The 22,653-nt window shown below is 48.8% G+C and overlaps 10 protein-coding genes across 10 annotated transcripts; 5 read left to right on the forward strand and 5 right to left on the reverse strand.

Annotated features, from left to right (window-relative positions):
* Positions 1-843: 843 nt before the first annotated feature.
* On the forward strand, positions 844-2,272 carry L228DRAFT_261305 (hypothetical protein; the record flags this gene model as incomplete). The annotated part of the gene is made up of 3 exons (XM_018334318.1): positions 844-1,186; positions 1,242-1,997; positions 2,059-2,272. The coding sequence occupies 3 exons, from the start codon at positions 844-846 to the stop codon at positions 2,142-2,144; spliced, it is 1,185 nt and encodes a 394-aa protein (XP_018187636.1). The 3' UTR covers positions 2,145-2,272.
* A 632-nt stretch (positions 2,273-2,904) lies between these two features.
* L228DRAFT_247701 (hypothetical protein) lies at positions 2,905-3,289 on the forward strand. The gene has a single exon (XM_018332708.1). It carries the CDS (start codon positions 2,909-2,911, stop codon positions 3,125-3,127), a length of 219 nt encoding a protein of 72 aa, XP_018187637.1. The 5' UTR covers positions 2,905-2,908; the 3' UTR covers positions 3,128-3,289.
* A 1,082-nt stretch (positions 3,290-4,371) lies between these two features.
* L228DRAFT_239099 (hypothetical protein) lies at positions 4,372-6,576 on the forward strand (the record flags this gene model as incomplete). Its single annotated transcript, XM_018331111.1, has 5 exons — positions 4,372-4,527; positions 4,598-5,270; positions 5,377-5,728; positions 5,797-5,957; positions 6,023-6,576. 5 exons carry the CDS (start codon positions 4,372-4,374, stop codon positions 6,574-6,576), a joined length of 1,896 nt encoding a protein of 631 aa, XP_018187638.1.
* A 1,269-nt stretch (positions 6,577-7,845) lies between these two features.
* Positions 7,846-8,235, reverse strand: L228DRAFT_268578 (hypothetical protein; the record flags this gene model as incomplete). The annotated part of the gene is made up of 1 exon (XM_018335160.1): positions 7,846-8,235. One exon carries the CDS (start codon positions 8,233-8,235, stop codon positions 7,846-7,848), a length of 390 nt encoding a protein of 129 aa, XP_018187639.1.
* Positions 8,236-8,725: 490 nt separating this feature from the next.
* L228DRAFT_247705 (threonyl-tRNA synthetase) lies at positions 8,726-10,645 on the reverse strand. The gene has a single exon (XM_018332709.1). The coding sequence runs from the start codon at positions 10,441-10,443 to the stop codon at positions 8,764-8,766; it is 1,680 nt and encodes a 559-aa protein (XP_018187640.1). The 5' UTR covers positions 10,444-10,645; the 3' UTR covers positions 8,726-8,763.
* Positions 10,646-12,131: 1,486 nt separating this feature from the next.
* On the forward strand, positions 12,132-13,164 carry L228DRAFT_146078 (hypothetical protein). The gene has a single exon (XM_018329226.1). It carries the CDS (start codon positions 12,234-12,236, stop codon positions 12,984-12,986), a length of 753 nt encoding a protein of 250 aa, XP_018187641.1. The 5' UTR covers positions 12,132-12,233; the 3' UTR covers positions 12,987-13,164.
* A 519-nt stretch (positions 13,165-13,683) lies between these two features.
* L228DRAFT_220878 (P-loop containing nucleoside triphosphate hydrolase protein) lies at positions 13,684-16,275 on the reverse strand. Its single transcript, XM_018330256.1, has one exon. The coding sequence runs from the start codon at positions 16,128-16,130 to the stop codon at positions 13,764-13,766; it is 2,367 nt and encodes a 788-aa protein (XP_018187642.1). The 5' UTR covers positions 16,131-16,275; the 3' UTR covers positions 13,684-13,763.
* Positions 16,276-16,382: 107 nt separating this feature from the next.
* L228DRAFT_261311 (putative mitochondrial F1F0-ATP synthase g subunit) lies at positions 16,383-17,831 on the reverse strand. Its single transcript, XM_018334319.1, has 3 exons — positions 17,390-17,831; positions 17,104-17,188; positions 16,383-17,041 (listed from the first exon to the last, which is right to left on the reverse strand). Exons 1-3 carry the CDS (start codon positions 17,673-17,675, stop codon positions 16,777-16,779), a joined length of 636 nt encoding a protein of 211 aa, XP_018187643.1. The 5' UTR covers positions 17,676-17,831; the 3' UTR covers positions 16,383-16,776.
* A 420-nt stretch (positions 17,832-18,251) lies between these two features.
* On the reverse strand, positions 18,252-21,589 carry L228DRAFT_283275 (hypothetical protein). Its single transcript, XM_018336102.1, has 2 exons — positions 21,050-21,589; positions 18,252-20,926 (listed from the first exon to the last, which is right to left on the reverse strand). Exons 1-2 carry the CDS (start codon positions 21,152-21,154, stop codon positions 18,449-18,451), a joined length of 2,583 nt encoding a protein of 860 aa, XP_018187644.1. The 5' UTR covers positions 21,155-21,589; the 3' UTR covers positions 18,252-18,448.
* Positions 21,590-21,634: 45 nt separating this feature from the next.
* On the forward strand, positions 21,635-22,584 carry L228DRAFT_247709 (hypothetical protein). The gene has a single exon (XM_018332710.1). It carries the CDS (start codon positions 21,725-21,727, stop codon positions 22,493-22,495), a length of 771 nt encoding a protein of 256 aa, XP_018187645.1. The 5' UTR covers positions 21,635-21,724; the 3' UTR covers positions 22,496-22,584.
* Positions 22,585-22,653: the final 69 nt, after the last annotated feature.

Genomic DNA, 22,653 nt, shown 5'->3' on the forward strand with positions numbered 1-22,653 from the left:
GACATCATATTTCTAAAATTTCGAAGCGACACTGTCCTAACATCTTAAAACCTCCGCTGCAGCTCATCGAAAGAATTACGTATAGATTTAGGACTAGCTCTTTCCCCCCACGAATTTATGGCCGTATTCACTACTGTAACATTCACCTACTATTTCCCACTCTGGCACGCAAGAATCAAAACAAAGAACGAGATCGGCTACGCTGTTTCATTTGTGTACCTATGAGGAGGCTATGTGTCTTATTCGTTTTTCCCGCCTCACCAGGCTTCATAATCACATGGTCTTGCTATCTCACTTCTTTTGCATTATTTTTAATTGCACGAACTGCTAGTCTTTCATCAAATTCGCCATATTCATCTGATGTTTACCTACTTGCACGGATGTAGCTCTATTCACCTCTACGCTCTCAAAAACAAACAATAGCTTCTCTGCCACACGTTTTTCAGACGCGCCCAAAAAGGGAGGGCAGTTGATGTTTCGACACGCGAACTCATAACGCATACTCTACTCAAAGAACAGTCAGGCAGAGCTGCTACTCAGCTCTATACTTTCAGCAGAGTAATTGATCAATTGTCGGTACTATTGGTTTGTTCGAAGCATGGGGTAAGCCCTGCCACACAAGTCCATTCACTCACCTGCGATCAGATTGAAGCAATACACACACGCGTCATGGGAGATCATCCAAATAAAATTCTGACGCGAGATCTGGTGGGAAACTCCAGGACTCAGCTTGCGCATACTTCTAGTCATCTGCCCGTCTGGAAACATCACGCTCGCCAAGTGCTACAAGTCGAGAAACCATTGCCTCAATTGCCTTCCACCTTTGAGTCAACTGCAGTATTCATGTCAAGAAGCTTGATTGATGCGACGGAGATTCCCCTCTGTCGAGAGTCGTCTACTGAACCGGGTAAAAAGGAAGACTGGCCGGCTTTGACTCCTGAGTCTTCGCTGTCGCTGGACCATGCTGAAGATCCGAGAGGGAATGAATCTTTTGTGAGCCAAGATGAAATGGTCAACCCAACTGTGAATATCAATAACGATGGCAAAAAAATCATCAAAGATTTGCCGCTACAACCAATGCCAAAATCATCGCAGGCTTTTCATCCAGCTGATGAAGATAAAGGCGTTATTTTGCCGCTCTCGGTCTCTGATTCCGTCGATGGAGTTGAAAAAATGCCCGCAGAAGGTATGATTCTACAGCATACTCAGGCATGAATATAGAATTAATATCGTTTACACAGAGTTTTCAGACAGCAGCACAAACGACACGTCGCAATTCAACCAAGACAGTGATATTGCAACAAGTCAGTATGCACAGTTAGCAAACTGCAACCTAAACGTTTCCTCAGCCGAAGCCATGGAGTCCATGCAGAGACCCGTTACAGGGCGCCTTCGCCAAAAAGGGTCTGACAAGGCGACTCAACTTCTCAGCATTGAGAATAGACGAGTTTCAATTCCCGATTTTCGGAAGACAGTCATGTCACTAATGGCTCAGAATTGCTCCAATCCGGACGAGTCCACCGAATCTACCATGATTGAACCCGATAATCTTCAAACCCTCACTATATTTGAAGAGGAAACTTTGGAAGATGACAAGGACGATGCCAAGCTTAACCTTTGCTCTCCTTCGAGCAAGGTCACAACAGATTCCATGCAGTTCTCCGCGACATCCACAAAGCCAGCATCCTATACTGATCCATCACATTTGTATGCCCACAACGCAAGACTTAAACATGTTTCGGCTACCAATCCTTCTCTTATCCTTCGAATTGCGCCAGAAGCTGATAGAATTATTATGGGGAACTCGGATTTGGATAAAGAAAACGTTAGCAAGAGCAACCTTCGAGGTAGTAGATTCTTGCCTCGCACCCCTTCAATCCAGGGAATTCAGAACATTGTCCGGAATGCTAGTACGTTCGATTCACGAGTGAAGTTCCCATTTGGACAGAAGTTACGCGGTGCAAGCAACTTGCGGACGAGTTGGCATAATACGGGAAGTATGAACAGGAAATTTAAAAGCATGAATACTGAGAAAGAAGACTTATCAGCCTCACTTAGTCACGAAGGCATCCAGAACGGCTCACGTTCTTCTGACATATGCTTTCAACCGCTGCGTCGAGATGATATCGCCGCAGAAGATCTGAGTTCAGATGATGGCCTGAAGAGACATCAGAAGTCCTTCTCCAACCGAGTTTCGAGTAGCGGCATCACCGAGAATCATATGCAAAAAGAATTTGAGAGTCAGTCACCTGTAATCAAGGACGTTGAGGAGCATTCCAGCGATAGCTCGTCTGACACCATGGGAAACTCTGGGATTAGACTCGCCGGTGGAGCTTCAAGCGTTGACATCAATTTTGTAAGTTCTCGGCAGCAGAGTCCTTTGGCTTCATCAACTGTCGATGATAGAAACGACAAGGTTGCAGCTGGAACCGGAAAGATATCTGGGGAATGTCGGTCCAAGGATTTTGCAGCAATCCAGAATGAGTTGGGAGCTGCTAAAGGCGTGTCTTCCGTCCAACTTGACCTTCCTAATGGCGACCAGGACCTTCATATTGCGTTAAAATCTTCTCCGTACAATGATTCAGAAGAGCAAAGACGAAATGCAATTGCTACTTCTCACAAGGCAGCGTTACTAGATCGAAAAGTGTCCTCTTGGAGACAAAGTCACATTATCGAAGAAGATAATCCCATAAGATCAGGGCACACCACGATTTACAACAGCACCATGTCCGCTACTAGCCCATCTGTGTCCTTCATGCAGGAAATGCTCCGTTCTAATAGTCCTAGTCTCAACGACGGCGATGGTACAAATTTTCGGAAACATTCTGCAACATTGCTGGCTGAGGGTACTAATAAGAGCACTAATTTGCTTGATTCAGCAAAATTTGCCAGAGCAACATCCTTCGCCATGGAAATCTTGCAGTCGGCTCGCTCGGAGCATGATGCTGACCAAAAGAAGAGTCTTCTCCAGGCCGCTCGGCTCCTTGTGGGTGCCTTGAGCCATGCACGTGACGCAGAAAAAGCCTGGATGGGTGCAAAGTTGGAAGCAGACAGGGCTCAGAACTCATATTTGATGGCCAAGGAGAGTGTTATGGAACTTGTGGAGCTATTGCGGGTTGAGATGTGATGATGCAAGGAATCGGAGAAGGGTAACGGTTTTTGCAAGAGGGCTGATAAGGCATGACATACCTTTGATCATGTTTCACAGAAACTTGACCGGTTCGACACGATGTTTAATTGCAATGTATTCAATTTCTTTTCCACGAGGACATTGAAAGGGTTGGAAAGGAAAGCAATGAAAAAGCGTCACGCATGTCCAACTACTCCATAAATGCAGAGTTGAATTCTCGCTAGCTCTTGGGTCTTTCATTCGAAAAGCATCGCGGCTGTGAATAATCTCCGGCGGTCGTTCGCCGTATCTGACGACTTACACAGTCGCCAGCCAGGAATTCTTCCCTATGGAGAAGAAATCTCTGACATTCGTCGTTTTTATGCAATATGTACTCGATGTTTTCATCTCTTCCCCCTTTCCTTCGGAATAGAGTCATGTTCTTCGTTTTATCTCTGGATCCAACAATAATGTTGATAGCAATACCAAAGCCCTTAATTCCGTGAATGGTTAGGTTGTTATCTCTGATTTCTGCAGTGATTAGATTGATTTGTAACCATCTCGAACGGAGATAGGTTAACATACTTAAAGGTAAGTATGTGGCAGAGAGATCGGGGTAAACGGAGATGTCGTATGACAGTATACCAGGATAACCACGATCGTAAGTTTTAAGCTATGGCCTTTAACCATAGGCTTGGACGAGGACTACGAACTAAGCTCTTGTGCTCGGAAGACCCGCCAAGGTGCCGCTCCGTTTGTGCCCGCTAGTGGGGAAGTTTCCTCTCAAAGGGGAAGGCACGATGGAGTTGAGCTCGCTAGAGGGCCCAGAAGGGGGGAACGGAGGACACTCCGGGGTGAACAATACGTCAGTACAGACTTAATTTCACCGAAATCTTCTAACTAACTGTCCGTCCTCTTACCTCATCCCACCATGGGATGCATATCTCTCCTCCTCTCCACCGCCGCTATGGCATTTTGTACTTTTTACCCTATCTCGCGTGCCAATGCCATCACAATGATTGTATATTATTGAAAACCCCTTTCGCAAAAATATTCATCCTGCTACAATGGCATGCAATTGAAAACCCATCTTTCTCCACAATCGATCAATAGATCTCACCCCCCCCCCCACTGTTCACCATCAATCTCAGAAAAAGCGGGACTTGCTCTTCGGCATCGTCTAACTCTAAAATCAAACATTCATAATTCCTCCAGCGCTCTCCCCGTATTCATGTTGTTTTCTGCATCTGTAACTGTACACAATGTCCTTTTTCTCCTGGTTTTCAGAGTATGCGAGCTCCCATGGTCGACCAAATGATGTCCCCTACAGCAAAAAACCAAAGTCTCGGCCACCACGCGACCTTCGCGACCGGGTGCCTTTTTATGGAAAACTCCCAAGAACATCAGGCCCGTATAGTGTAGGTAGAGACAATATAGTTTCATTCCAGGCCCTTGGACTCAGACTGACGCTCTTTCGGGCCAACCTAGGTCGGCACCATGGATATGGAGATACCAGTCGAAAAGCCCCGATCCGTTTCGCACATAACCCGTAATAATCATCATCTACTAGAGCTGGAAACAGTCCTACTTACAATCTACTATCCATCCGAGTTTGGGTCAGGCACTGGCCCTGACCCGGCAGGATATAAGAATTGGTCACGAGCGCTCTGGTTACAACGGCCACGTAGAAAATCCGCCAAAGGCTATGCCCGTTTTGCCGGCCTTCCCAGATGGCCAACAACACTATGGTTTCTTTCAACTGCGTGGTTTACGAAACTTGTTGCGTTCAGAAATGCTCCCTTGGCCGCGCATTGGCCGCCAGACCTCAACGTTCGAGCCGTGGGGGCAGAGGTGAAGAACTTGGAGGGCGAGCCGCCACCTGGAGAAGAGGGAAAGCCACCACGCTTGCCCTTACTCATTTTCAGCCATGGACTTGGAGGAACACGAACAAATTACAGTAGTCTGTGTTCCGAGTTTGCCAGTTACGGCTTTGTCGTCTGTGCGATTGAGCATCGGGATGGAAGTGGTCCGCGGTCGTTTGTGAATCATCCGCCGAATACCGAGGCCAGTCGAGAAGCAATGGAGTCAAATGGAAACGTTGACCATCCACCCGAGGAGAAGGAAAGGGATTATGACAATGTGGACTATATATTTCCCAAGGGTAAGCGACACGGTTCTTCGCTGTGAACGGAAAGCCAAAGGGCCCCCGCCTTGTATCAACTTGAGTTTGCATATTTCGAATACCTTGCTAACCTATCTCTATATAGATAATCCCAACGATACTGATCCGACAGGAAAGGGAGAGGTTGACCATGAACTGAGGGCAGCGCAGATTGAGATGCGTCTTGCTGAGATTGAGGAAGCGTATCGCGTCATGTGTCTGATATGTAACGGGCAAGGGCAGCTTGTTGCCCAGAAAAACCTGAGAAGAGCCAACCGGATTGACGCTAGTTCCCGCGGACTTGATGGTGTAGACTGGGCTTCTTGGACTGGCAGATTTCACGTGGACAAGGTGACCATGGTGGGCCATTCGTTTGGTGCTGCAACGACAGTCGAAGTACTTCGACATCCTGACCGGTTCGACTTTGTATCACAGGGCATCATCTACGATATCTGGGGGTAGGTTTATAGACTCTGTCCATTCTCACAAGGGCTCTGTGCTAATCATTGCGTCCTTTTTTGCACAGTGTTGTTCTCAAGCCATCTAATGCCGAACATCGAATATGCGCTCCTCTATTAGGCATCAACTCTGAAGCTTTCATGTACTGGCCAGAGAACTTCAAGTCCGTCCTGTCTATTTTCAAAGAAGCTAAAAGCGAGAACCCTCTTTGCTGGCTTCTCACTGTCCGTAAGCGAGCTCCCTGTATCTTTCCCATGGCTTCCATAAGGTTGTTTGCTAATAGCGTTTTACAGGTGGATCAGTGCATCATGCCCAGTCCGACTTTGCCGTTCTTTATCCGCGGCTCTCGTCCCTCTTCCTCAAAATGACCATCAACCCTCTTCGCGCCCTCGACCTCACCGTGAACGCCTCTCTCGAGTTCTTGTCCTACACTACACCCTCTCGAATGTCCTTTGTCCAGGGCGCCATCGACAACGAGCACCTCCTCGAAGCAGAAGCCGTCACTGAATTACCCGACGAACATAAACCCGACCCGAAATGGACTGCTAAACGTCTCAAGATACCACACGAATTTTCTGCACGCGTCACGCCCGATTTGCAGCGCAAAGTAAAACGTTCAAGTATTATTGGCCCGCCGATTGATGCGCAAACTTCTTCCAGCAGATCAGACTCTGACGAGGTCTGGATGCATGTCGCTCCCACAGAGGAAGATATGGCCCGTCTCGGCCGTGGGGATGCAGACGTTTCTACAAGCAAGCGGAATAAAGACCATGGCGTCAGTGATTCGGCATGGGAAGAATCGGATAATCCGAATACGCGCCAGGGACAGAGTACTCAGGCCATTTGACCATTTACGTCGTTACGATCTTTTAGAAGCCTTGCTCATTTGATTATTATTATCATTACTATTATTTTTTCTTTCTTTCTTTCTTTCTTTCCCTCTCCCTCTCTTTTTTCTTTCCTCCTGTTTTTATATCTCCTTTTCATTTCTCCCATATCGTTTCGATCAAGTCCAGCGATACTCGCATCAAAGCATTTTAGTCAAGGTGGTAAAGCCTAGGTTAGTTTGGTTTTATACCCATGTATATATATACACGCATACGGCACATGAATGTTAGATTCAAGTTTTGACATTTGCGTTCCGTAACTAAGAACTAAAAACCGTGACTCGTCAAGCACTTGCATTCTCGACCGTAAGACGCGATAAATTTAAAGAGGTGTAAAGTCTCTCTATCAAGTCAAGAGTACTTGTAAAAGCTAAAGATTCTTATCTATAAGTCCCATCTATAAAAAGTCTAAGATTCTATCATCCTATATGACGTAAACACGCCCCTCTGTCAAGCTGTCAAGCTGTCTAGATTTGCGTTCGTTGGCACTGTAGTCTGTAATGTACCGTCGCTTGACCCTGCGAATGTCCTGCGAATGTCCTGGCTTGGATCTTTCCCTCTTGATCCCAGGATAACTTCCCGCTGTCGAACCAGAATGGGTAAGATGTAGGGGGCCGATCATCTGGAGGGTTTTGGCTGAGGGAGATCCTCGCGTGCCAACGTGCGATTGAGACATCATCTGACCCGATGAGCCCTCGGTGAGTGGCAGGGCGGTCGATGAGCGGTCGATGAGGTGGCAGGAGAACAAGGCCTGGCGGAAAGGTAGGGGGGTGAAGATATGTATTCATACGAGATGAGCTATACTACCATGCTGTTTGCGGGTGGGCCGCTATTCAGAGGTCGTAGTATTAGTATTATTGTTTAGTCCAAGGTCGTGTTGTTGTCCTCTAGTACTATAGGAACCGGTAGGTCAGACAGATGAGTTCTGTGCGTTGTGCATGACTGTCTGTTGGCGGTTGGCAGTTGGCGGTTGGCGGTTGTGTTGGCCTGTTAGATATCCGGGGATGGGTGGTGACCGGGTCGTCGTCGCAAACGCAGGACGCAGTCGGGCGTTTCGTTTGACTGAATGGTGAATGCTAGATGTTGAATGCTGAATGCTGGATGAAAACCCCGGGACAGACTCCGCGACAATATACCGGGATACCGGGACAAATCCAGGACAATATACCGGGACAAATTCCGGGACAATCGGACAAAATTCCGGAGAATGATGACGGGTACTAATCATATCAAACTTTCATATCCTCACTCACGACACCTCCAGACGCCTCGACGCGCGCAACCAGCCGGCGCCGCTCCTCGAGCTGCTCGCGCATAAAATCAATCGTCCGCTTCAACACGACGCTCTCGCTGCGTCCTTGGCCCTCGAGACCGGGCACGAGTTCCGTCAGCCGATCGAATCCTTCGCGGATAGCTTGCCGTCGCTTTTGCTCGGATGCGATGTGGTTGTTCTTCTTCTCTTGCTCGGTGAGTCGCGGCTTGTCGTTGGCAGGCGTCATGCCGGCGTTTGCGGACATGGAATGTTGGGATATTGGGCCACTGCCGCCGCCCGGTGCGGCCAAGGATGATGATGAGGGAGTAGAGGAAGGCGCAAGATGGGTTTGAGAGGATGATGCCATGCTTGGATTTTCTGGTATGAGAGGACGGAAAGGGCTGTGGGGAGTAGAGAGGAGGGTTGAAACGGCGGTTGTGGGCGGGTATGTTGATGCTGAGCGAGGGGTTGGAGGGTTGGATGGTTGGTTTGCGATAAAGGATAGAAGTCACGAAAGATAGATGAAGTTTTGGTTCGAATGTCGATAAGATGAAACTGATTGATGGGCCGTAGAGTAGTAGGTTTGGGAGACCGTGGGATGGGAAGATCGTGGGAATGGTAAATGTTGAATAATTTATTGACCTAGGCGTTGGATGTTTGGTGTGGGGAAGACAAACAGCGGACAGGCGGACCAGTGGGGGATGTGGTGACATGTGAGATTGTCAGGGACAAGGTCCAGCTCCGATGGGGGAGCGTTACTTGCGCCACAATTGACAACCACGTCGAAAAAGAGAAATCCTTCCAGGCCATCCATATATTTCCAGATAAAGTAATTATACTATGTTATTGAGCTTTGTATTGACAATATTCTAAATAATATAAATTACATGGAAATCTACGCGTAGGCGCTCGACACGCGCGAAAAATAATCATACACTTGGTCACGAGACAGCTTCACGGACCGGCCGTTACCAATAGCATTCTCTGACCCGAGAATGTCAGCAAGAGCGGACTGCGTCACTTGCTGATTAGGTTGCGCTGTGACGTCCAGCTCAAGCGTGTTCTCCTCGACGCTGCGCTTGCCGACGACAATGATTGTATTATACTTTTTGCGCTTGGCTTCGGAAATCTTCTTGCCCAGGGGACGATCGCTCTGGTCGATATCGACGAGGAACTGGGCTGTATCCATGGGAAGCGGCGCAACTTTGCCTTCTGGCAAAGAGGGCCCAATGCCAGATGTGATCCTCTGTGCCTCTTCGGCGTACTCGTCGACACCATTCCCCTTGCCAACCGTCAGGATGATGGCCTGGCGCGGGCTCAGCCAGAAGGGCCACCGCCCATTGTAATGCTCAATCAACAGCGCCATGAAACGCTCCAAGGAGCCAAAAATGGCTCGGTGGATGATGACCGGTGTGACTGGTCCACTCTGCTCGAGCAGCGACTTGTCCGTAGTGAGTATGCCCTTTTGCTCCAGCTCGGGAGCCGGAGCTTGATACTCCAGCTGGAATCTCTGCGGAAGCTGCATATCGAGCTGAATCGTTGCAGTCTGGTGCTCCTTTCCATCCGAGTCTTTGAGAATGATATCAATCTTTGGACCATAGAATGCACCGTCCCCTTCATTGACCGACCACTCCCGGCCACTGCGGTCCAAAGCCTCCTTGAGCTGCTCCTCGGCACGCTCCCAATCCTCGACTGTGCCAATGTAGTGGTCTTCTGGCCGCGTAGAGAGGCATAGCTTGAACGGGCCAAGGTTAAAAGTCTTGTATACGACAGCCACGAACTCCAGCGTCTTGGAGATTTCCTCGGATATTTGCGACGGCCGGCAGAAGATGTGGGCGTCGTCCTGATGGAACCTCCGTACTCTTGTCAAGCCGCTCAGCGCGCCCGAGATTTCGTTTCGGTGCAGGGGGCTAAAGTCGGCGTAGCGGACTGGCAACTCTCGATATGTTTTCCTTTGTGATTTGAACAGCAAGCAGTGGCCGGGACAATTCATGGGCTTGAGACCGTATTCTTCATCTTCGCCGATTTCGGCATCCTTGGCTTGTCCGGACGCGCCCCGTCCGCTGACCTCGAACATGTCATCCTTGTAATTTTCCCAATGGCCGGACTGTTCCCATAATGAACGCTTGTATATGGTCGGCGTGATGACTTCCTGGAAACCAAACTGCTTGTACTGGGCCCTCAGAAAGGAGAGCAGCTTGTTGAAAACGTGAGCGCCATTTGGGAGGAAAAGCGGTGATCCGGGACTCAGCGCAGACGTGACGAAGAGATCTTGATCAATTGCGATTGCACGATGGTCTGCCGGAGGTATAGGTGGAGTCTGGGTTGTTTTATCCAACGAAGGCGTGACCGGTGATGCGGCCGTGTCGGCGCAGCTGGCGCATTGCCTTCGCGATATTAATGCCGGCCATTGCACGTTGGTATGGGTGACATTTCGCAGAGGCCGCAGGCGTAGCCGGGACAGCGCAGCAGTCCTCACGAGACGCATTGGAGCAGCGGCCTGGACATGGAATTTTTGGAGCTTGAGGCTTGGATTCGGTCTGCAATTATTCCGGGGAAAGTAGCTTCGGTGCATCTCTAGGGCGGTTATATAAACGACAAGGCCCCTTTGCGCTTGGTTGATAGGCGAGCAGCGCTTAATATGTTATTACTCCGCTTGTCCCCAATAATGAACGTAACTTTATAGATTTCACTTTATCTGCCCCGCAAATGAAGGTTGTTTGTTGAAGCAGTTGACGATTCTTTCAAAGAACTTTAGGGTTGTTTCGTCTCCTAACTTTCAGAGTATTGTATTATATTTTTCAAGTACTCTGATCTCTTACCTCACTGACTGAAAAGTTGCCCTCTCCAGCCGCCTTTGACGTGAAACAACCCATGTTTTGGTCGTGTCACATGCAACTGTTGTTCTTGCTTTCAACTTCTTTCTGCTTCTTTTGTTTCTGATCTTTCAAAGAGAAGATGGCAAGGATGTTTAGGCGGCAGTGTTGTCGACGATATAGCCATTCTGGTTCCCATGACCGGGCCGCCTCGTCAGTTCTATATGATCAAACAAAGAATCAATCGATCTTTCTGGAATCTTTCCCGCTTTTGGATTGCCTATTGAAGAGCACAGTTAATCCTGCGCAGTAGTCTGTTCTTAGATGATTAGTTCAACTTCACTATTCTGTCTTCTACGCTTAGAACGATCACTTTTATATTTGTTTCTGCCCCTTCTCCGTTGCTGCCTCACTTGACCAGCTTAGATTTGTGTGAGGACGATTACGACTACGAAGCAGATTTTCACTTCAACAACTCATTTGAGAGTGAGGAGGGCGATCAACTTGCTGCTCTGCCACAAGCACTAACCTTGTCTGCCGCACACAGAGCAGTCACCCATAGGTTACATCGGAGAGGAGGTAGTAGCGGGAAAGGAAAGGGCTCGAGTGTCACGACCGACAAGAACTAATCATGCCGTCAATGTACGACGGGCAAATGGAGACCTCTTGGGTCTCCAACGACAGAGGCTTCGATAGTTCTCCTGCGGCTTCTAGACGCCATTCTGCTCGATTGCGAAGTATCCCCCAGTCTTCGGCCATTGCAGTATCCGGAACCCAGAACAATGGCGGGCACGCGACATCTTCCAGACAAAGAAGCGTGATAAGAAGAGAACTCCGCAAAAATAAGATCCCAAAAGATGAAGAAAGAGACAACAAAACAACCCATATTGCCAACATGTTGGACATCACTGCAGCTGGAGCACAGCGTCTTTTCGGACTCGCTTTTGAGATTTTGATAACCTCTTTACGCCTCTTGAAGATACCACTCTCCCTAGCTCTAGCTGCGCTCATACTCTACTTTGCTGCCACGGCTGTCACCGGCTCTATCGCAGCTTCGATTCATGCTTCGTTATTACCGCTCTGCCAAATCCCTGGTGCCGGGCTTCTCAATCTTCCATTCTGTCGTCATGGAACAGCCATAGGCTTGCCCGTTACTCCTAAGCCGCCCGCTGAAAACGCAGAGCCAGTCGACTTCGGCAAGCTGATGCAGGTTCAGTCCACATTTGAAGAAGTTCTTGCAGCCAACCCGCATGCCGTATCATTACAATTCGCCATGAAACTGGGAGAAGTGTGTATCAGGGAGCTGCGTCCGCAAGTCCGCTATAGTCAACTTCCGTCCAGGTAAGTTCATCTACAGAATAACCCATCCTCTCTTGGTTTCCTTTTTTCATTTCCCCACCCTTTATACTCTTCAAACTCTCCCTCTCGCCTAACACGTCTATTCTCTAGAGGCAAAATACTCCTCGAATTGAGCGGCTTCATCCAAACTGCATCGCTTGCCTCCGACGCTCTGTTAAAATTCAACACCCATATCGGCTCCGCGGCCGACATGGTCATTGCAAATACTCAATCGACCAAGGAGGCTCTCGACCGCATCCCACTGGAACCAGGCTCGCCTGGAGTTCTCTCTCGGACTTTTCGTGCCGTCATTCCCTTTTACCACGACCCCCGCGCGAGGGCTAAAGCGGCGATTGTCGCGCAGTATCACAAACACTTGCACCACGTCCAAGACGAAATCGATATTCTTCTTATTGAAGCAAATACGATTCTTGGCTTCTTATACGCCCTGGAAAACCATCTCGATTCCATCTATAAGTTCGCCTCAGAAGACAACGCACAGGTCCAGCTCTCCCGAGACGAGATCCTTGGCCATTTGTGGACCTTGACCGGTATATGGAATACTATTACCGGCGCCAGCAGCACTGCCGTGGGAGGGTGGCGTCTTTCCAATCTTATCGGCCGAGGCAGTGGCAGCAGAGAAGGAGGGTCAAGTAGATCCAAACTCTCCGATTACGACCGCCAAATCGGCCTTCTGCGACATGTCACCGAGAACCGCAAGTCCGTCTGGGCCCACGTTACTGGCGTCATTATGAAACTCAAAACCATGCATGCAGGACTCGAAAATCTCCACGAACGTACCAATGCCACAAAATATCGTAGAGACGGTACAGATATCCCGCTCAGTGTTCATCTCGGCTATGTCCAGCGTGGCGCGGAGCGACTCGAGGCTGAAAGAAAACGTTCCAAGAAGATGGAAGACGATGTTGTGAAGAAAATACTCGATCTGGCACATGGAAGATGAGAGGTGGGTTGCTCCGACGATCCTTCCGGCTATTATTTTGCGCAAATGAAGTAGCATCATTTCCTCTTCTTCTTCTTCTTTTTCTTCTTCTTCATTCCACTCATTATAAGGTCTAATTATTACAGTATTACTTGATATAGGGTTAAGGGCTTAAACCATTTATTTAATGCACTGTAACTAATATTATACAGTTATACTACTATAAGAATACAGACTCTAGTTGGACAATCAAACACCTTTTTCCTTTTCCCTTTCTACTTTTAAACTATTTTTTTTAATTCCCTAAATCTGCTTTCAGTGTTCAAACTTCACCTACTCTAGTGCATAAAAGCCTTTTTTGTAGCGTAACAAGAAACTATTTTTCGGGGTCCCTGTTAGTATTATTCCAATTTTCGTCGTGCAAATTTCTGCTTTGTTTTTTTTTTTTTTTTAGGGGGGGGGGAAAGAGGGGGTCCCCCCCCCCCCCCCCCCCCCTCCTTTCCTCCTGGTGTCTCTAGACAATAAGAGTAGAACGTATATACACATACACATATATACAGGATAACAAGATATGCATCTATACAACACAATTTTTTTCCCATGGACAACCTCCCAGGTCTCGTAATGTTATACTTGAGATATTACATATACAGTTTCAGAATTTTTAAAAGAACTTTAGTTGGCAATATGGCAATATGGGCAATATGCGAGGACGAATGCCCAGGACATTTGAAAACTTTTTGATAATGACCCTACAAAAAAACTACTGAATGCAACAAAAGGGGTCTATATGTGCAATTAATCAAAGCCGCCCCACTCGTTCCCATCCGAGTCTTCTTCATGAGCAGCAGGAGTGCCAGCAGTAGCAGCAGCAGCAGCAGAAGAAGAGGAAGATTTTTTCGCCTTTTGGCTCGCCATCTTTGCGCCTTTGCGTCTATTCTCCAATTTCCGATCGAAGCCGCTCTTCGTACTGATGCGGGACTTGCTTCCGCCGTCTCGTGCTCCCGTTCCTGCTCCTGCTTCCGTGCCGGGTCCTGCAGTATCTGATCTTCTAGCCTCGACACCACGGCGTTTGAGGCGCTGTTTATCGCGCTTTGACGGCGTGGGAAGGGCATCGAGGAGCCAAGGCTGGATGGTGCTTGAGATTTGCGAGGAGACAGGACCGGCTGCCTTATGCGAGGGGCGTTCGTCTCTGCGGAGTTTCTCACTGGCGGCGATAATGTTCGCGACGTTTTTCACATAGGGGATATCTTCCTTTGTGTAGAGGGTGACGGCGACGCCGCCATCGCGGCCGGCGCGGCCGGTGCGGCCGACGCGATGGATGTAGGAAGCGCCAGAGGAAGGGAAATCGTAGTTGACGACGCCGTTGACGCCGCGGAAGTCGACGCCGCGGGCGAGGAGGTCTGTGGTGATGAGGACCCAGACGGAGCCGTTGCGGAATCTGGCCATGACGTCGGAGCGCAGGGTGTCGGAGAGGTCGGAGTGCAGGACGGCAATGCGCGACGAGCCGCCGGCTTCGAGGGGAATGTCGTAGAGCAGCTCAGAGTGCAGGGCGACCGCGCGGGGAATGGTTTGGGTGAAGACGATAAAGGGCGGGCGGAGCGGAGGACCGGAGGAGTCGTCGGAGATGGAGGAGGTGGGGTGCAGCATCTGCCGCAGAGCGAGGAGTTTGCCTTGCTCGGTGGCGGCGTAGATGAGGCGGTGCGAGATGTTGGGGATGGCGGAGTCTTTAAGACCGACGACGAGTCGGGCGAGTGGTGCGTGGGTGGAGAGACGGAGAGTGATGGCGCGTGATTCGATTGTGGATAGGGCGAGTTCTTCGACAGAAGATGCCATTGTCGCGGACCAGAGACTGACGCGGAGTGACGGGTTGATGCAGGCGTTCCAGATGCCCAGCGTTTGGTCCCGGAACAGAGGGTCAAGCAGGACGTCTGCTTCGTCGAGAATGAGGTGCCGGACCGAAGGCATACTGGCGGTCGCGGATTGTCCTTTGAGCGAGATAGCGTGGAGCATTAGAAGAGGAGTGGTGACGAGAACGTCAGCTTTGACGACAGGACGTTGTTTTTTGCTCGTTTTAGAGTCCTTCTTGTTCTGGTTGTGCTCTTGGGATGTAGACTCGTCGCTGTCGGAATGGTCAGAATCCGAGCCTGACTCTTGCTCCTCGTCGGCAGACTCGTCCTCTTCGTCCTGCGGGAAAGTAGCAGCTGGTTTCATGCCCTTTCGCATCGCAGTGACTCGGATACCGGTTCCCAGCGCCAGTTTCCTTCCTTCGTTGACAATCTGGCTGGCCAGTTCTCTCGTCGGGGCTACGACGATAGCCTTGGGCCCCTCGAGTTCTTCCTCTTCGACATTGTCCTTGACCGCTTTTCTTCTTGCCAGAATTTGATTCAAAACCGGGATGAGAAAAGCCAACGTCTTGCCGCTGCCCGTGGGAGCAACGGTCAAAAGATCAACGTCCGCCAGGCTTTGCTTTGTGGTGCTCTTCGTATGCGCGCCTTTGTCGCCCTCTAAGCCACCAATATCTCCCAACAGCAAAGGAAGCCCACCAAGTTGCACTTCTGTAGGAATAGTATAACCCTGCGCTGCAAGATTGTCTGCCAGTCGCCTCGATATGTTGTACCGGCTCCGTAATTGTTTGAAAGAGGTCAATGGTTGAGGAAAGACTTGAACGTGGGCCTTTTTCTTTCCCGAATTAGCATGTTCCGTAGCCTGCTCCTTTTTCCTCTTCTTCGACTTCTTCTCGCCCTCATTGTCTGCTGCTGCGGGTTCAGTCGCATTTAATAGTGTAATCTTGAGCTTATGAGACCGCAATATTCTCTTGCAATCTTCTTCACTCAAAGTATCCTTTGCAAATTTCGATGTCTCATTCTTCTCGTTTGGCACTCCTGCGTCGTCGTCATCCTTCTCTTTGGAGGAAACATTCTTGCTCTTGCCGTCGCCAAAGAAATCGAGCTCTGCTTCAGTCACCAAGTCTGGGACGGCGCTCGGATTGCCCCGTTTGCGCTTCTTGCTTGCGTTGCTCGACGAGTCGTCATCCTTTCCGCCGAAAAGCTGAGGGTTCGCATTCTGCCCGGTCGAGGGTGTATGCTGAGACGCCGTCTTCTTCGACGCTGTTGCGGCTTTGGTCAAGTTGGTTGATCGTGTTAATAACTTGAACGGATCCATTTCGTCCACGAAAACAGGTGGTCGCTATAACGGAAGACGACGGCCCCGGTCGCAGGTAAGGAAATCAGCTTCAACGTGAAGCAGCTGAACCAGTGACGTGAAAGTCACACGAAAAACTTTTTGTGTAAGCTGTCACCTTCTTGTGTTTTTGCAATTGTGTATGTCATGGACAATCCCAAACATTTGTTCCGCGACTTTTTTCGCCAATACCCGAAAAAGGCAGCCAGGCACTTTTTTGCCGAGCCATCCAATCACCGCCAATCAAACTCCGATCTCATCCACGATATATCATCTTGGACCACTTATAGAAGAAGAATAACAATAATAAATAATAATTCAGGTTGACCATTTAGCTGTGCCTTGCTCATTGATATCTTTAATTTACAATGGATCAACACAATGAACCCACACGGCACGCTATGTGCAAATCCATATCGGTACAGCAGTGAGATATCACGATGGGTTTGACTAGTAAAAATCCAGAGAAACCCCAGCAAATCAAGATATCCCGTTCTTTGACGTAGCCATCCATTCATCTCTAAAATCCTGTGAAAACACACTTTCTGGAATCCGCCACCACAACATTACCCGCTATGTCTTCAACAGCCACCACTTTTATTCTTCAACTATCCATCCTCTCTATCGTTTAGTGCTCGGCGTGGTGGTCGACGCCCCGGTATCCGACAATCTTGAACCGGCCGAGAATCTCACCGACAGTGAAGAAACCAAGGACCTCAGCGGCAACGATACCACCGCTGACCAGCTGCTGCTTGTTGAGGTTTCGAACCTTGTTCAGGATGTTGGTCGGCTGCAGAGTGCTGTTGACAGTGGTAGTCTGAGTGAACAAAGACGCGGGGTGACGAGCCGCGTTGATAAGAGGCTGGAAATATGACTGGAATGTCGCAATGGAACTGGAGGACAAAAGTCAGCGGCCATCTCGAAAATTGTAGTGAGCGGCTTTATGGGAACTTACGGAGGGCTCATCTTCTGACCCTGGAAGACGAGCTTGGACAGCTCAATGCCGACCTTTGAGTAGTAGATGGTAGGGGGAATAACAGCTGTATTAAGCGCTCTAGTCAGCAACAAATTCAGACCTTAAACATTGGCGCTGCCATGATATCAATTGAAATGATTCGAGCAAAGCGGATGTTCCATGCCATGCCGAACAACCGAATTTGGCATGCCACCAATTCAATGCATCGAATATGAAGCCATTGGCAAAGGCGCATCGGTGCCGATGATAATAGTCAACAACTTACACTCAACAAAGGCGATCACGCGACCTGTTCGGCCGCCAATGCGTCCGAGGGTCTGGGTGAGGTTCTTGGCGGCGCTGGTGAGAATGGGGCCGGCGGAGGAGCTGACACGCGAGAGACCCTGGGAAGCCTTGGAGGTGGCGGAAGAAGCAGCAGCCTGAGCCTTTGCGGCGCCTGAGGTGGCTGCCTGCGCGGCCTCGGAGGTGGTGGAGGCGTGTCGGAGAACAATGCCGCGAGGGAAGGCCATCTGAGATTGCCTCAGGACCATGCGCGAGGCGTAGAGAGACATTTTGAAAGGGGCGGTCGTAAGGGTCAAGACGTCCGCCGCAGGTGATCGAGGGAGAGAAGGGATGGAGCGATGAGGTATTCCCGGACCTCAATTGGAACGATTGAATGGGGGTATCGATGGGCAACGAGATCGTTCGTCGTTCCTTTTCTCACACGATGGGCCGGGAAGATGAGGGATTGAGGACGGATGGATGTCGAGAAGAGCTTGGCGAGCCGAACTGCTCGTGATTGGCTGAACCCGCACTTCCGGACCTCACCGGCATAAATCGATATACACAGTGCACGCTGTACCAACAACTCCACTGTCGTTCACACACAATGTACCTCGTCTTGAAACTAATGAGTGGGAGATTATCATGTCCTAGTCAGCATTTTTTTTTTGAATGTTCAGAAGTGATTCAATCTTACAGCATTTGCATAAGTCTCTCCAAGGCGAAGTCAATGGCAGCAGTACAAATCTGCATCATGCCATACAAATGAAAAATTTATATTTCGTAATCGACTGCAGCTCAGAATGATTAAACTTACTAGAATTTCTTTTCAAGAACTAATAACATCAAAAGGATATCTAAAATTTGACGTAACGCACTCGTCTTCATCATTTATTAAGCCTACCCCCATCGCTCTGTCACTGAGTATTCACAGTTATAAAGAAATGATGCTGAAACCCCAAAAAAAAGTAAACCAAGGAAAAGAAAGTAAAAAAGAAAGAAAGAGAGGAGACACAAGGCATTAAACATGATCTCATCAGTCGTGGCTTCATTAGTATTCAGTTCAAGAAATTGGTCGCTCCCAAATATCTCCAATACAAGCATCCGTCAAAAAACATATCCAGCAAGAAAACCCAGGTCCATACAATGGAGTACAATAAAGCATTTTATCGACCCCTCGTTTGCCCCATTTAATCTGAATAGAAACATGTTTAAGATATGCCCAAGCATGCTTGAGCTGCTGTCGAGTTTCAGGCAAGGTCTGTTCCAGCAGACCGTCAACACATTCGCCGGTCTCATAGAGGTGCGGCGATACGTAATAGACTTCGTAAAAGGCACTTGTGCGTCCAGGCGCCAAGATAAAGTAGTCTCTGTGAAGTGCTTTCAGCTGTTTAATGAACCCTGAAAGTTCAATAATCTCGCCCGGTAGCGGCAATGATTTGTCGTGCCTCTCTGCGCCCTTCTTTTCCTTTGCCCTCGAGTTCTCATTTTCTTGAGCTGAATCAAAATCAGAAGTTCGGGGAGAACCTAATGAACTTGACCCGGAAAGATGTCGTTCCAGTTCCTGAGAGTCGCCTGCTTCTTCTAGCGCAAATTCAAGCCAATCAATCAAGGAGATTGGTCGTTCGAGACTTAGGAGAGAGGAAGAGGACGGGCAATGGGACCTGTCAAGCATTCGCGGTAGTGTGTCCTTCGTCTCCCTTGTCCGAGTGGCCGCATAATCAACAACTGCCTCCTTGCTGGACACGTCCGGCGCATGATGCGCGAGAATGGCGTCGAGCACATGCTTTCTGATGTATTTGGTAATATTGATATATGTGGTGAGAAAATACCGCGTCTTTGCGGTCTCCTGGAGTATGAGCGGAGTGGTGATGAGAAGAGAGTACATGAGCCGTCCATCTGCGTCATAACTGGTTGACAATTGACACCCTTCCTTGACGCCTGCAAAGTCGTCCGCGAAAATACCTTCTCCACTGCAAAATTGTGTGCTGCGAAGGAGATCGTCAGACGCGACTCTGATAGCGTTCTCCTCGAGATTAGGATCGGTGATCCAGAATGACTCAAACATATTCGGAATGATGGATTGCAATTCATTGGCCACGACTAGTTCCGGATTAGGAAGCTTCCACCACTGCGTTCTGGTGATATCACAACTCAGTGCTTCTTGAATGGGCGCAAACTTTGTCATTCCAAACGGGTCAAGATCGAGGTTCCGGCGTCGACTGTAGTAAAGAGCATCGCACCAACTGCTTGCTAATTCTGGGCTTACATCCAGTCCATCTGCCAATGCTTGCGTTGTGAACCAGAGCTCAACGAGTAGTTTCCTCTGACTTTTCTCCGGATCTCGTACTAGCTTTACCCCTTGGGCAGGACTGAGTGGTTTGTGGGCAACAGTCCCTGGAGAATTATTGTGACTATTCTTAGTCGAGGAAGACCTGAGCCCTTGAGAACAGGTCAAAGAGGTGATAGATTGACTCTTTTCTCCACTTGCCCTTATTCGTTTGATATTGTTCACTGCACTCTTTGTATTAGTCTGGGAGTTTGATTGCCTGGCCACGGTGTCAAGAGTTCGTGTCTCCGTCTTCCGGGGCGTAGAAACTGAATTGGACTTTTGGACAAGGAAGCTATCCCGTGACTTCTTGACACTCGACGACCCAGGAGTGAGAGAATGAGTAAAATTTGTTGAGTAGCCTGTAGAAATAGAATGTCTTCGCCGAGTCAAAGTCGAGTTAGGATTTTCTCTTGCATTCACCGGATGCCAGTATTTTCCAGGATTGAGCAAGCCATGTTCACAGTCTTGGCCAAGTGACCCTCGCCTCTGCGGGATTGGCAACGGAACATGTTGGAACTTGTCCTTGTGATTATGGCTGCGTACTGACTGTGATCGCTTTGTCGGTGTATATTCAGCATCACTGATTGTAGTCGCCAAAGTTGACACTCCGTCCTGATCAGTCCAAGTAGAGCTGCATCTGCTGTTACGCTTGCTTGAGGGTGATGTACAAGTAGATGGTGATGTCTTCAGGCCCAATATACCCTTGACTTTCCGCAAAGACTGGGCTGAGCTACTCCTCAAGCTCTTTGGGGCAGCGGACAACTTCTCATTTACACTGATCTCTGAATTCCTTCGAGAGGCTTTTGGCTGTTTGAGTCTCGCCGTCCCTTCGCCATGGTTGGACACGCTCCTGGCCTTCCTATTTTGCGGGGGGTTCTGTGAAGAGGGACAGCTCGGAGAAGAAGTGTATCGCGAATTCGGAAGATGCTTCGAGGAGTGTTTTTCAGTAAAGGCATTTGCTCTTGTCGTTGGTATGTCTCCGCTCCAATATATGTTTTGCTTTTGAATTAAAAGACATGTGTTCTCTGAGTAGGGTAACTTTGATAATCCAGCATCAAAGCCAAACTCGAATTTAGGACCCAACGGCGGGATACGGCGCGCAAGTTGTTGATTCACGCTCCACTTGTCCAAGCACAAAAGATCGTCCTTGATGGATCGGCTTGCAAAGAAGTCCACGACGGAACAGTTTTGGTTGCCCATTTTGCGCAGCTTTTCACAGCAAATCAGTCAAAGCCCAAGCATGCATAAAATAGAGTCAGATCTTGCAAAATTGCAGACATTGCGTATATAGTCTGAAAATGTTTAATTAAAAAAATTCATTCTTGTGCTTACGAGAAATGACTGGTCATCCTCCTGAAACAGAGGAGCATTGTCCAAATTAATTGTTTCGGAAATTGTCCGTGTACGGCTTATATCGCAAACGCTCGAAAGTGACATATACTTTCTGGAACCGTCGATCGCAACAGGGAACAAAAGGTAGAAGGTTGTGAACAGTTCTGGAATCGATTCAAGACAAGATGTCTTGTAATAATCTTAGGAGAGAGAGGCGAAACTCCCAGTGCTGTCGATTTGCGTCTGTTGAGCGAAAAACGTAATCGCGGGAGGGAGAAGCACATGGGCGCGGTCAAGCCGCCAAGGAGGCTGGAACCCAGCTGAGCATGGCACGATATGATTGTCTAAGTAACGGTCTCCAGATCATCGTTAGTTATCATTGGCGTACGGTAGTAGACGGTCAATTCTCGTTTCTTGCCGTCTCCACTTTTAGAGTGACAGACAAGACCCCTGTCCCCCGTCTTCACTCGATGCTAAGACTTCGCGCCGCCCTGTATATCATCGATAAAGTATAGCGATAAGTTGGGTGTTCGATTCGTATATGCACGTAGGACATCCCCCCATATGTTCATCGTAAATAATCTGCAATAAACCTAAATTATCTTCCGTTCTAGACTATAATAACGCTCTGGTCGATAAACTTTTGATCTTGTCTTGGCGGAAAATCATTTCAGCATGGTCGAGAAGCTTCCTTCATTGAAGCTTCAACTGCAAGGACCCCTGTCGAACCTGCGGGATGGCTATATCCCACACCTACCGTCGTCGCAACAGGCAACGCACATCAATCGAATATTCCTTGACGGGCCCGAAGTCCGCGAGGAAGTTTTTGTCAAGGAACAAGGCGTGCCGCAGCGATATGTCTCTGATGCAGATGATGCCCGGTGCTGTCACTGGGTGGCCTACGCCACGAGAGAAGCTGAAGAAGATGGGCGTGCCATTATTCCCATTGGGACAGTTCGTCTCTTGCCGTTTCCTCATCTCCCACACCCTCTGCCAGGTGCAAAGTACCCAGAAATAGATTGCGAGGGCAATTTTCTCCCTTCACCGCCCGAAGTGCCTGTTAGCGTTGCCGACCGAGCAACCACTCTGCATGATGGCGTAGAGCCGTACATCAAGCTCGGTCGATTGGCAGTGCGCCAGGAGTTTCGAGGAAAAGGCGTTGCCCGGGCATTGGTAGTAGCAGCTCTCGAATGGGCCCGTCAGCATCCATCTTTTTTCAATTCATTGGTAACTAAAGCCCTGTCGAAAGATCCTTCTCCGCAAAATGGAGAAAACAATCAAGCCGAGAATTTTGCGTGGCGAGGGCTCGTATATGTGCATGCACAATCCAAAGTAATTCCAGCGTGGACATCGTACGGTTTCACCATTGATGAAGGCATGGGCACGTGGCATGAAGTAAATATTCCCCATGTCGGCATGGTTTTTCGACTCGAACTTGAAGGGTAGATCTTCCTGTGTTTGGGGTAAACACGAATATGATTCAATTATTGTACCTATATTTTATTATTATTGCAGACAGAGGCACCCGTTGTAATTCTCTCTTTTTTTTTTTTTTTTTTTTTTTTTCCAAGTCCAACTTGGCCTGGGCCGCACCAGATTGGTCT

The sequence above is a fragment of the Xylona heveae genome (assembly GCF_001619985.1).
Source record: "Xylona heveae TC161 unplaced genomic scaffold L228scaffold_6, whole genome shotgun sequence".
Classification (NCBI taxonomy): Eukaryota; Fungi; Ascomycota; class Xylonomycetes; order Xylonales; family Xylonaceae; genus Xylona; species Xylona heveae.